The 13,711-nt window shown below is 41.6% G+C and overlaps 1 protein-coding gene across 1 annotated transcript in view; it reads right to left on the bottom strand.

Moving 5' to 3' along the window:
* Positions 1–13,711, bottom strand: part of LOC134338907 (importin subunit alpha-7) — an 85,045-nt gene that overhangs the window by 38,898 nt on the left and 32,436 nt on the right. The window contains exons 4-8 of the mRNA XM_063035088.1: positions 11,792–11,891; positions 3,722–3,816; positions 2,316–2,447; positions 657–745; positions 141–240 (exon numbers count right to left, since the gene is read on the bottom strand). Of these exons, the coding sequence (XP_062891158.1) occupies positions 141–240; positions 657–745; positions 2,316–2,447; positions 3,722–3,816; positions 11,792–11,891 (516 nt within the window). The remainder of the gene's footprint in view (positions 1–140; positions 241–656; positions 746–2,315; positions 2,448–3,721; positions 3,817–11,791; positions 11,892–13,711) is intronic.

Below are 13,711 nucleotides of genomic sequence, written 5' to 3'. Positions count from 1 at the left end.
GGGTTATGGGCCAAACAAAGGAAATGGGACTAGTATGGATGAGTTGAACCAAAGGACCGGTTTCTACACTGTATAGCTTTATCAGTTTATTCAAGTTAAAAGTCATGTGATATAAATATATTTAAAAACAGGATATTTACCTTCTCAAAATCAGGTGGTGGATTTTTCCCTCTGCACAAATTAGACAGTGCCCAGACAGCATTTCTTGTCATTGTGAGTCTGTTAGATTTGATCAATAATCTAGAAAGAGAAATAAAACACACAACAGAGGAGCTTGCAGCTGTTATAGCAACAGATTACTGTGAGAAAGTTGCTTGTTGTAAACAAGAATGTATTCACATGTTTAAGATGAACAATTTCTATCTCAAATGCACCAAAGTTTCGTCATAAAATAGTCCCACCCACATTCATGCAAACATTTTAATGTGTTCTTAACCCCTTTCCAGAAATTTTAATACAGTTCAAATCCTCGTCCAAGCAAAAAAAATCAATTTTATGACAGTTAATCCATAAACAATTGGATTATAATTTACAATTCAATATTTCAACTGCACATTTTGCTATGACACTCATTGACCTGAAGAGAACCAACTTCATTTTTCCCTAAGTGGGAAATAAATTAATTGTGAAATGCTGTGACGAATACAACTACTTACTGTAACAAAGGCGAAAGGGTGCCGCAGTGAAGTACAAAGTCCCTGCATACTGCACTATCACCCGCAATGTTTCCCAAAGCCCACACTGCCTACAAGACAAATTCAAACTTTAAAACCATTAGATATACATATGTTTTATTAAAAATCAGTCACATTTGAGAAAGCAGAACATTGGCCAGTTGTCTTATTGTAAATATAAAGAATTGAAAGAAATACCTAAAACCGGCCAATATTCCAGCACAGTTTCTGGGTTCCACAATTTGGAAAGATTATCAAGGCATCAGAACGTAAATGAAAATTTCAAGAATGTTAGAACTTCATTTAAGTGAAAAGACGAGAGGACCCAGAATTAAAAACAGAAAATTCAGGAAATACCCAACAGGCCGGGTAGCATCAGAAAGGGAAATGAAGAAATGTTTCAGGAAAAGTACAAACACAAGTCAGTGCACAAATGGATAGAACTAAGGGAATATCTAGAATAGAATGGAGGCCAAGGTCTTGGGGGTGATCTGAGCAGCCTAGTTAACAGATTCATGGAGGGAGGGGGGGGAGGAGGAGAGAGAAAAGAAAGAATGTGGGGGGAGGGAGGGAGGGGGAGAGAGAGAGAGAGAGAGAGAGAGAGAGAGAGAGAAAGAATGAATGAATGAATGAATGAATGAATGAATGAGAATAAAGGTACGAAAGGTACATGCTATAGCTGTGAAATTCACAACAAACTTGTTCAGAGCTGGAACCAGAAGGATAATTTAATTTTATCTATTCATTTAAGGGATGTGGCCTTGGAAGGCTTAGTCACATCTCATTGTCCAGTTGTGCATTCTTATGCCCCCTATTTAAGAAAGGATGCACTGACATTGGAGAGGGCTCAGGGGAGGTTCATGAGAATGATTCAGGGAATGAAACGCTGATCATACGTCCTGGTGGCTACTTGCTGGAGTTTAGATACTGAAACCTATTGGATGTTGAAGGGCTGAGATAAAGTGGATGTGGAGAGGATGTTTCCTATAATGGGGGAGTCTAGGACCAGAGGGCACAGAGACTCAGGATACAGGGAAGGAGATAAGGAGGAATTTCTTTGGCTAGAGGGTGGTGAATCTTTGGAATTCGTTGCCACAGGTGACTGTGGAGGCAAGTCATTGGGTATATTTGAGGCACAGGTTGATATCTTGATTAATCAAGGTGTGAAAGGTTACAGGGAGAAAAGTGGAGAATGGGGTTGAGAGGGAAATGGATCAACCATAATGAAATGGTGGGCAGTCTTGGTGGCCAAATGGCCTAACTTTGCTCCTACATTTTATGGTCTTATTCAGGCAAACAGGATCAGTGTAAATAGGGAAATAGGTCATAGTGGGCCAAGGGGGCAAATGTCAGTGCTATACATCTCTGAATCTACAACTCCATAGACCCAGCAGACTTAACATTTTCTAGCAATAACAAAATAACCCATAGCAAGGAGCAACAGTCAAACAGACTGGCCATAAGAGATCCAATAGCAAATTTCAAAAAGAAACCAGATATATATGCTTCAAAAGGAAAATGAAAGCCAATAGAATCAACTACCTGTGCAGCACTTTCAAAGAGCTGTCATGGACATTGAGAAAAAATAGTGCTCTGTGTTGAAGTACAAAACTTCAATTAAAATGGAACATGGCATCTTACCTGTTCTTGAACATCTTCATACTCAGAGTTTAGTAGCTCGATAAAAATAGGAACAGCACCAGCCTCTATGACCACTTTTGTCTGGAGAGATGTACCTGAAGCTATATTTGTCAAAGCCCACGCTGCTTCAAACTTGGAAAAAAAAAGAGAAGTGTAAGGTAACATTTGGAATTTAACTTTCTTCTACATTAGCTAAACTTGAGTTATCTATACAGATTTTGAGCTGCAGCTGCTCTAGCAAAATAGCCTGCACTAGTATTGATCTGCAAGTCAAAGCACATTGCATGAGTTATCTCCAGCTTCAAAAGCAATTCTGTAGAGAGGACAGAACTGCACACACAATGCTGAAATATCCACATCAGTAAATGCAAAAGGAGGTTCTTCTAATTACGTAGTAAACTGTGTCAGCTTGGGCACATTCAGTTCTTCCATTCCTCCTCCCCATCCCATCCCATTCCAACCCAATCCAGAGAGATATAGCAGCCCCCTTCTTAAAAAGAAATTTACCAGTCACGGAACTGGATTGAATTTTCACAAAATCACAAATACAAAAAAAAATCAAAGACCCCTTTTTAAAAAATATATAAAATATAGTTTCTAAGTTATCCAGACCTGAATACAATAAATGCACAAAGCATCTTGGTTGGCATGGACAAGTATGGGCTGAAGGACCTCTTTTCACGCTTGCAACTCTGTGACTCTATGACAGAGTGTCTGAAATTCAAGGGTATATGTTTAAGGTAAGGGGCAATGGGATCTGAAGGTGATTGGAATCTGAGATGTATTGTCTGATCAGTGGTGGTGAGATGAAATCTCACATTTAGGAATAATCTGGATAGGTACTTGAAAGGCACCAGCATGTATAAAGCATCAAAAGACTTGTTTTTGTGCCATGCCAATCTCCAATTTGTTTAAGCTAGAGAACACTTCTTCTGCTTCTTTCTATCATTCAATTAATTCACTAAATATGTTTATGTAGAAACTCAAGTCAAGGTTTTAAACAAGGTTTTACAATTCTTGGCTCTTACTGAGTTAAGTGGCAGCTTTTAACTCTCAAGGCTATTCTACAATTTGCTCAAAATGCTGGGGATCTCAGCAGTTCAGGCAGCATCAATGAAGGCCTTTCATCACGATTGTATGAAGGGTGTCAGGCCAAGATGTCAACTGTTCGTTTTCCCCCATAGACGCTGCCTGGCCTGATTAGCTCCCCAGGTCATTCAAGATTTCCAGCATCTGAGAATCTCTTGTGTCTCTGTTCTACAATTCAAATGCACAATTAATAATTTGCATCACCCAACTTTGGGCAGTGAAGTATATTAAACTGTGCAATAAGACACTTTCCCTCTTACCACTGACTCTGAGTATCAAATATCTTCTGAAATCAAGTGTGGGATTGTAAATTTTACCTGTAGTGTGTAATTGTCATTTCTTTTCAAAAATTCTACAAATCTTTCCACAACACCAGATGAGTTGATTACTTCATCAATGGGGGGATTTGGCTCTAGAAAGAAAACACAAGATTGAATGAAATATTAAATGTTTCTCTTGCCCATGTATTAACTTGCAATGATGAACACGATTAAGATAAATCTGAAGGCATACAAGGAATGATGAAAAACCAGAAAAAGAGAAGACCCCACTGGGGATAATGTGTGCACAGAGTCAGATGGTATAGATGAGCTCCTAAATGAACACCTCTCATTGACATCCACAAAGGAAAATGACTTTGCTCTTGTGGATTCAGAAAAGGAGAAGGTGAAATTCCAGTGGCAGTCTTGATAAAGAACGATGAGGTACCTGATTTCTTAGCGAGCACAAAAGGTGGCTAAATCCTCAGGGCTGGATGAGATTTGCCCCAGGTTGCTATGGAGGGCAAGGAAAGAAATTGTCAGGTCTCTGACTGACAATTTTAAATCTTCATTGGCCACAATGAATGGAGAACTGCAAATAATATCTTTCTTTTCAAGATGGGCCATAGTGAAAAGCCTGACAATTACAGATCTGTAAGGCTTACATTAGTTGTAGGGAAATTATTAGAAAACATTTCTGAGTGCATGAATTAAGGACGACTTTGAAAGGCAAAAGCTAATCAGATTGCCAGCATGGTTTTGACAAAGGAAGATGCTGTCTGATCAACATGACTATATTTTTAAACACAGGAGATTCTACAGATGCTGGAAGTCCTGAGCAACAGATACAAAATGTTATAGGTCACACAGCATCTATGGAGAGGAATAAACAGTCAGCATTTTGGACTAGAAAGAGACCCTCCATCAGGACTAGAAAGGAAGGGGGATGAAGTCAGAAAAAGAACTGGAGGAGGGTATGGTGGGAAAGAGTACAAGCTGGCAGGTAGGAGGTGAAATCATTCAGGAGGGAATGTGGATCAAGTAAGAAGCTGGGAGATGATAGGTGGAAGAAATCTGATAAGATAGGACAGTGGATGATTTCCCCACTGACATGTTGGTCCTTGGCCCCCTCTATTACTTTGATGAGGTCATACTTAAGCCAGAGGTGCAACCCTTGATATTCAGTCTGGGTAGCCTCCAATCAAATGGCATGTACATCTATTTCTCATACTTCCAGTAATTTCTCCCCCTTCACCCTTCTCTCTTTATCCATTCCCCATTCTGCTTCTCCTTTCACCCCTTCCTTCTCCTCACATGCCCATGACCTCCCTCTGGTGACCCTCCTCCTTCTCTTTCTTCCTTGGGCCACTGTCCTCTCCTATCAGATTCCTCCTTTTTCAGCCCTTCACCTCTTCCACCAATCACCTTCCAGTTTATTACTTCATCCACCCATCCCCCTCATTTAGTCTCACCTATCACGTCATCTTGTACTCCTTCCCCTCCCCCACCTTCTTATTCTGGCTTCTTCCCCTTTCCTTTCCAGTCCTGATGAAGGGCCTTAACCCCAAACTGTTTATTTCCCTCTATAGATGCTGCCTGACCTGCTGAGTTCCTCAAGCATTGTGTGTGTTTTGCTCAGGATTTCCAGCACCAGCAGAATCTCTTGTGTTTATGTACACAATACTCCAAACTAGGCCTCTCCAATGTCTGATACAACTTCAACATAACATCCCAACTCCTGTACGCAATACTTTGATTTATAAAGGCCAACGTGCTTAAAAACTCTGTTTACAACCCTATCTACCTGTGACACTACTTTAAATCTCCTTATTGCTTTCCATTGGAGAAGTATCCAGGCATATTCGCTTCACAACCTTTGTCACTTTAAATCAAGTTTCCATTGTGCCCGTTTGTTTCTCTGTCTATGCCAAGTGTGATCTCTCTTCCTGCACATGATGCTCATCTCTCCATTCCCCACATATTCATGTGCCAGTCCAAAAGCCTCCTGGATGCTACTGTTGTATCTGCTTCTACAACCACCCCTAGCAGTGTGTTCCAGGCACCAACACTCAGTGTAAAAAAATCTTGCTCCATACATCACCTTTGAATTTTCCCTTCTCACCTTAAAGCTATGCCCTCCAGTATTTGACACTTCTACCCTGGGAAAAAGATTCGGGCCATCTACCATGTTGATGTTGTTTCATAATTTGATAAACTCTATGAGGTCTTCCCTGAGCCTGACACTCATAGTCATAATCATAGAGTCATAAAAGAGTGCAGCTTCGGCCCATCTAGTCCATACCAAAACAATTTAAACTGTCTACTCCCATCAACTTGCACTGGGACCTTAGCTCTCCAATCCCCTACTATCCATGTCCCTACCCATACTTCTCTTAAACGATAAAATCAAGCTCACATGCACCACACACGTTGGCAGCTCGTTGCACAGTCTCATGACTTTCTAAGTGAAGTAGTTTCCCCTCATGTCCCCTCTTAAATTTTTCACCTTTAACTCTTAACCCACGACCTCCAGTTGTAGACCCACCCAACCTCAGAGGAAAAAGCCTCCTTGCATTTACCCTATCTATACCCCTCACAATTTTGTATACCTCTATCAAATCTCTTCTCAACCTTCTAAGTTCCAAGGAATAAAGTCCTAACCTATTTAATCTTCCCATATAACACAGGTCCTCCAGACCCGGCATCATCCTTCTAAATTTTCTCTGTACTCTTCAAACCATATTTACAGGAAGGTGACCAAAGCTGCATACAATACTCCAAGTTAGGCCTCATCAACATCTTATACAACTTCAACATAACATCCCATTTCCAGTACCAAATACTTTGATTTATGAAGTCCAATGCACCAAAAGCTTTCTTTATGACCCTATCTACCCGTGACACCACTTTCAATGAATTATGGACCTGTATTCCCAGATCCTTTTGTTCTACCATACTCCCCAGTGCCCTATCATTCACTGTATAAGACCTACCCTAGTTGGCCCTAACCAAGTGTAACACCTCATACTTAACTGCATTAAATTCCCTATGTCATTTTCAGCCCATTTTTCCAACTGGTCCAGATCCTACTGCAAGCCTTGATAGTCCACTAGACACCCAATCTTGGTGTCAACCACAAATTTACTGATCCAGTTAACCACATTATCATCCAAATCATTGATATAGATGACAAACAACAACAGACCCAGCACAGATTCCTGCAGTACTCCGCTAGTCACAGGCCTCCAGTCAGACAGGCAACCATTTACTACCACTCTCTGGCTTCTCCCACAAAGCCAATGTCTAATCCAATTTACTACTTCATATTGGTTGCCACGTGACCGAACCTTCTTGATCAACCTCTCATGCGGGACTTTGTCAAACACTTTGTTAAAGATCATTTAGACAACATCCACTGCCTTGCCTTCATCAATTTCCCTGGTAACTTCCTTGAAAAAATCTGTAAGATTTGTTAGACATGACCTACCAAGCAAGAAGCCATGCTGACGATCCTGAATCAATCCATGTCTATCCAAATACTTACATATTCATTCCCTTAGAATACCTTCCAATAACTTTCCCACTGCCGATGTCAGGCTCAGTGGCCTATAATTCTGATCTTCCAGAGGACCAATTTTGTCCCTTGCAATCCTTTTGCTCTTAACATATCTATAGAATGCCTTAGGATTCTCCTTCAACTTGTCTGCTAAAGCAACCTTGTGTTCTCTTTTAGCCCTCCCGACCTCTTTCTTAGGTGTACTTCTGTATTTTTCACACTCCATAAGCACCTCATTTGTTCCTACCTGCCTATACCTGCAATGCACCTCTTTATTTTTCTTAATCAGGGTCTCAGTGTCTCTTGAAAGCCACCTGCACCTGCTATCTTTACTTTTCATTCTGACAAGCACATACAAAGCTTGTACTCTTAAAATTTCACTTTTGAAGGCATCTCACTTACCAAGTAGACCTTTGCCAGAAAACAGCCTGTCCCAATCCATAATTATCAGACAGATCCTGTCAGACACCATCAAAACCGGCCTTTCTCCAATTTAGAATCTCAACCCGCGGACCAAACCTATGTTTTTGCATATTTACTTTGAAACTAGGGGCATTGTGATCATGAGATACAAACGTTCCCCTCCTCAAACTTCTGTCACTTGCCCTGTCTCATTCCCTAATAGCAGTTCAAATGTCACATACTCTCTTGTTGGGACTTCTACATACTGATTGAGGAAACTTTCCTGAACACATTTGACAAACTCTATCCCATCTGGTCCTTTTGCAGCCTTGGAATCCCAGTCAATATGTGGAAAGTTAAATTCACCTACTATACAACCTTATGTTTCTTGCCACAGACTGCGACCTCTCCACAGCACAACCCTTCTGAGTCAGAGCCAGACTCAGTGCTAGAGACCCGACCGCTGCTTTCCTCTGCTTGCTCATCCACCCTGACAGTATCCAAAGTGACACACTTGTTGAGGGGGATGGCCACAGGAGCTGGCTGTTTCACCCCTTTCCTCTTCCTGTCACCCAACTTCCTCGTATCCTGCACCTTGGGTGTAACTAACTCTGTGCCCTATTTATCACACTTTCAGCCTCCCGAATTATCCAGAGTTCATCCAGTTCCAACTCCAAATGATTAATGAGCATTGTTATAAGCTGCAACTGGGTACACTTCTCCCAGGAGTAGTTGTCCTGGGGTCTCCCTGCCTTCCCACATCCCGCAAGAAGGGCATTCCTTTATCCTGTGTGCCATCTCTACTGTTCCTGAATGAACAAACAAAGAAGAGAAAACAATAAACTGGAAACTTCCCAGAAAACAATCCAAGTTTGTCCAGCATCTCCTTTTAACTCATATCCTCTGTTTCATGCAGCATACTGGTAACTTCTGCTGTATCCTCTCCAAATCCCCCACATCTTTTAGTAAATGGGGGAGGAGAACTTTGCTACCTGATTCAACAACTGCATCATGATATCCTTATTCTTATACTATATGCCTCTGGTAATGAAGGCTATATATCTTCTTCACCATGCTAGGAATGAGTATTCTAACCAGGGATTTTGATTAATTTAACTGAGAATTTTTATTTGTGAATTGCATGCTTCTTTTTTTATCCCCCCACAGTAGAGCCCAAAAAACAGGGAAAATTGTAAAGCATGAAAAACTAAGAATTCGAAAACTGAAGTGTCGGCAGTATTCATTCCCCTTTGCTCAGTACTAAGTTGAACCATCTCCCGCAGCTATTACAGCCAGTGATATTTTTGGATACGTCTCTACAAGCTTTGCACAACGTGATGGAGCAGGATTTACCCATTCCTCCTTACAAAATTGCTCAAACTGTGCCAAGTTAGTTGGGGAGCAGAAGTGGATAGCAATCTTGAGGTCTTGCCAGAGATGTTTGATCAGGATTCTGACTGGCCCACTCAAGGACATGTTTTCTTCATTTGAAGCCACTCCATTGTTGCTCTGGTAATATGCTTTGGGTGGTTGTCTTGCTGAAAGATGAACTTAGAAACATAGAAAATAGGTGCAGGAGTAGGCCATTCGGCCCTTCAAGCCTGCACCACCATTTATTATGATCATGGCTGATCCTCCAACTCAGAACCCCGCCCCAGCCTTCCCTCCATACCCCCTGACCCCCGTAGCCACAAGGGCCATATCTAACTCCCTCTTAAATATAGCCAATGAACTGGCCTCAACTGTTTCCTGTGGCAGAGAATTCCACAGATTCACCACTCTCTGTGTGAAGAAGTTTTTCCTAATCTCGGTCCTAAAAGGCTTCCCCTCTGTTCTCAAACTGTGGCCCCTCGTTCTGGACTTCCCCAACATCGGGAACAATCTTCCTGCATCTAGCCTGTCCAATCCCTTTAGGATCTTATACGTTTCAATCAGATCCCCCCTCAAACTTCTAAATTCCAATGAGTACAAGCCCAGTTCATCCAGTCTTTCTTTATATGAAAGTCCTGCCATCCCAGGAATCAATCTGGTGAACCTTCTTTGTACTCCCTCTATGGCAAGGATGTCTTTCCTCAGATTAGGGGACCAAAACTGCACACAATACTTCCTCCCCAGTTTAAGCTTTCTGACAGAGCCTAGCATGTTTTTATCCAGGATCTCTCTGAATCTAGCAGCATACATCTTCCCATCAATCCTGACCAGATTTCCCGTCCCTGCCTCTGAAAAGCATGCCCACCACATGATGCTATCTCCACCATACTTTACAGTAGGGATGGCGCTCCTGGGTGATAGGCAGTATTAGATTTATGTCACACATACCACTTAGTGTTGAAACCAAAAAGTTCCAGTTTAGTCTCATCCAACCACAAGACTTTCTTCCACATTTTTACAGCATCTTCTAAGTGATGCTTTGCAAAGTCATTCCAGGCAAGGACATGCTTTTTTTTTTAAAGCCAGGGCTTTTTATTTGCCACTATTCCATAAATACCCTTCTTGTGCAAGGCCTTAACAGATTATGGAGCCATGAACTTCATCTGCAGCTCCTGCCACTGGCTTCTCAGAGTGGCAGTTGGCATCACAGTAGCTACTCTTACAATGCATTCTTCTCCAGCGACTAAGTTTAGAGGGGAGGCCTGACCTAGGCAATGGGGTGTGCTTCATATTTTTTTCCACTTTTTCCATGATGGATGACAGTGAGCTCCGAGGAATGTTCAGAGTCTTTAAGATGGTCTTGTAACCTTTCCCAGATTTGTGCTTCTCTATTATCATTTCCCTGACTTATCTTGAATACTCTTGTCTTTATTTTGGTTTGGTCTGTTAAAAATCTACCATACTGTCCAACCTTACAAAGAAAGGGGTTATTTATTCTTATGAATTAATTGAAAGCAGGTGATACTCCAATTTTGTACGTCAACAAATCCTTGGGAATGCCATGAACCCAATCTGAGACATCCCTCATTACAGGGAGGTAATATACCATCCAGGTGTCTCTATTGCACCCACAAAATCTTGTCTCTGTTCCTGTAACTATGGAATCCCCTATCAACAATGCAGTCCTCTTCATCTCTCTGCTCACTGCTTTAACAGGTTCCTAGACAGGCACGTGAATATAGACACAGATAGAGAAATACTTTATTGATCCTGAGGGAAGATGCAGAGAATGGAGGGATCCTGACCAAGTGCAGCAGAAGTATTGGTACCAATTACATAGGCAGTAAAGGGGAAGAGGTCCTACACCATGAGTATATAAAGTTAGGAAAGAAACTGAAGAGAAGAACCTCCAAGCTAGTAATCTCCAGATTGTTCTTGGTACCATGGGCTAGTGCAGGAAGGAATGGGGTGATAGCACGGCTGAATGAGTGGCTGTGGAGATGGTGCAGGGGACAGGGTTCTAAGTTCTTGGATCATTGAAACCTTTTCTGGGGAAAGAGGTGACCTGTACAAGAGGGACGGGTTACACCTGACATGGAAGGGAACCAATATCTCAGCCGGGAAGCTTAGTGATGTTTGATTTAATTTTTAGCTGGTTTGGTACAACATGTGGGCCAAAGGGGCTGTTCCAGTGCTGTACTGCTCTATGTTCTATGGCAAGTGTTTTCTCCCCCACAGATCTGCCGCTTACTAGACCTTTTTGTTTTTCCACAACATTCTCTATAACCCCTAGAGACTGTTGTACATAAAAATCCAAGGACATCAACAGTTTCTGAGATACTCAAACCACGTTGTCTGGCACCAACAATTATTCCATGTTCAAAATCACTTAGATCATATTTCTTCCACGTTCTGATGTTTGGTCTGAAAAATAAATGAACCTATTGACAATGTCTGCATGCTTTTATGTATTGAGTTACTGCCACATATTTGGCTGATTAGATGTCTGCATTAACGAGCAGGTGTACAGCTGTAACCCACAAGAAAGCTGGAGGAACTCAGCAGGCTGGGCAGCATATGGCCTGCTGAGTTCCTCCCACATCTTGCGTGCGTTATTTGGATTTCCAGCATCTTCAGATTTTTTCGTGTTTGAGGTGTAGAGGTGTAGTCACCACTGAGTACACATACCTCGATAATATATCTAACTTGAGCTTTGCATTTTTTTTTAAATGTGCTATTTGGTTAGCAATTATAATATCATCCATCTGAAAACAGAAAAGCCTCTGAAGCACTCTTACCTTTAGAAAGCAATTTACGAAACTTTTGAGTGGTCACTAGCTGCTGTTCAACATCATCAGAGAAAAGCATCTGTACCATTTCCCTTGTGATCATCCCCTCCTAAAATGGAAACACAATTTTTAATATTCAAATTGTATAATTTGTTTTACAACAAAATAGCAAATCAAAATGACTTTACAGAAAGCAAATTATATACTTTTAACCAAACAAGTCTGGCCCTGTACCCACAACATATACAACTACAGAAAATCTAGACAAAATTGTTCATGAAGTATGATGCTTGAATGATGATTATTCACTTTTCTTCAAGTATTTAATACAAAAATAAAACTATAATGACAGTTACATAATATCTGCAATTTTTTGTCAATAAATATAATGACAATATCTTCAGTGCTTTGCTGTTATCAATCAACAAATTCAGATGTTTCAACTCTAGCAAACAATTTTTCTGTGGCTAATGCAAAAGGCTTAAATGGGCTGGGACTTCTGCAGTGCATCCACTAGGGGTTCCTGAAACAGTGGGTAGAGAGTCCAGTTAGAGGAAAAAATATATTGGGAAAATTCTTTCTCAATAAAATAACCAACCAGCTCCCCTCCACCACCACCCTTCGCTGCCCTGGCAGAACTGATCCTCACCCTCAACAACTTTTCTTTCAGCTCCTCCCACTTTCTCCAGGCTTGAGGGGCAGTCATGAGCACCCATATGGGCCCCAGCTGTGCCTACCGTTTTGTTGGCTACATAGAACAATCCACGTTCCAAGTCTTTCCCGGTAATACCTCCCAACTCATGCACCAATTGACAACTGCATCAGTGCTGCAATTATCACCTGCCAGTTTTGTGGTAAAATCACAACTTGCCACTTACCAATCCATGCTCAAATGTCATCTAGTTCAGTTGCATACACATATGAGGTGCTTCATTTGCTGACAATTTGTGAATAGAATAGAATAGAATTCTGGTCACTCCATTAAATGAAGGATGTTGAAGGATGCAGAACAAATTCATCAGGACTTTGCTTGGACTAGAGAGCATCAGCTATACAGAGAGGTCGGCCAAAATTGGATCATGTTCTCTGGCTAGCTGAGGCCCGATCTACAGTGCATCCGGTGTCCCCGTTTTCAAAGTTTCTTCCAAGTTGGGTTCAACAGCTGGGGGAGAACAGTGAGTAGTGATTTTCCTGATGCCATGGAACTTCTTTAGATGATGCTGACAACTGCTAAAGTCACTCCTACAGTCCTGATCAAAATGCTACAGAAACTGAGCCTCTGTACCTTCCTCTGCAACTGCATCCTTGACTTCCGAACCGGAAGACCACATTATGTGCAGATTGATAACAATGTCTCCTCCTCACTGAGGATCAACACTGGCCCAACCTCAGAGATGTCTGCTTAGCTCACTGCTCTACTTTCTCTATACCCTTGACTGTGTAGTCAGGCACAGCTCAAATGGCATCTGTAGACTTGCTGATAATACAACCACTGTTGGCAGAATCTCAGAAGGAGATGAGAGGGCATAAAGGAGTGAGTATACCAGCCAGAAAAGATGTGTAGCAGCAACAAACTTGCACTCAACATTAGTAAGACCAAAGAACTGATTGTGGAAACGGCAAGACAAGGGAGCAATCTCTCAATATCTCATTAAAAATCTAACCTGGTTTGAACATATCGATGCAGCTATAACAGACATCCCACCTCTCCCAGAAGTTCCGGGAGTCTCCCGCATATTGTTAGTGGCTACCCGACGCCCACAAATTATATACAATATCCCAGAAATCGATTTTTTTGAGGGAGGGGGAGGGAGACAGAGAGCACGTGACAGACATAAAGAGAGAGTGACAGGGACAGCATCCTGATTGGTCTCTCTTTGTGCTAAGTAGACCTATCAGTTTCCTCTGTGGGCAGGCTTTACAGTCGAC

The sequence above is a fragment of the Mobula hypostoma genome, chromosome 28 (assembly GCF_963921235.1).
Source record: "Mobula hypostoma chromosome 28, sMobHyp1.1, whole genome shotgun sequence".
NCBI lineage: Eukaryota > Metazoa > Chordata > Chondrichthyes > Myliobatiformes > Myliobatidae > Mobula > Mobula hypostoma.
This window is presented reverse-complemented; position numbering and strand designations above follow the sequence as displayed.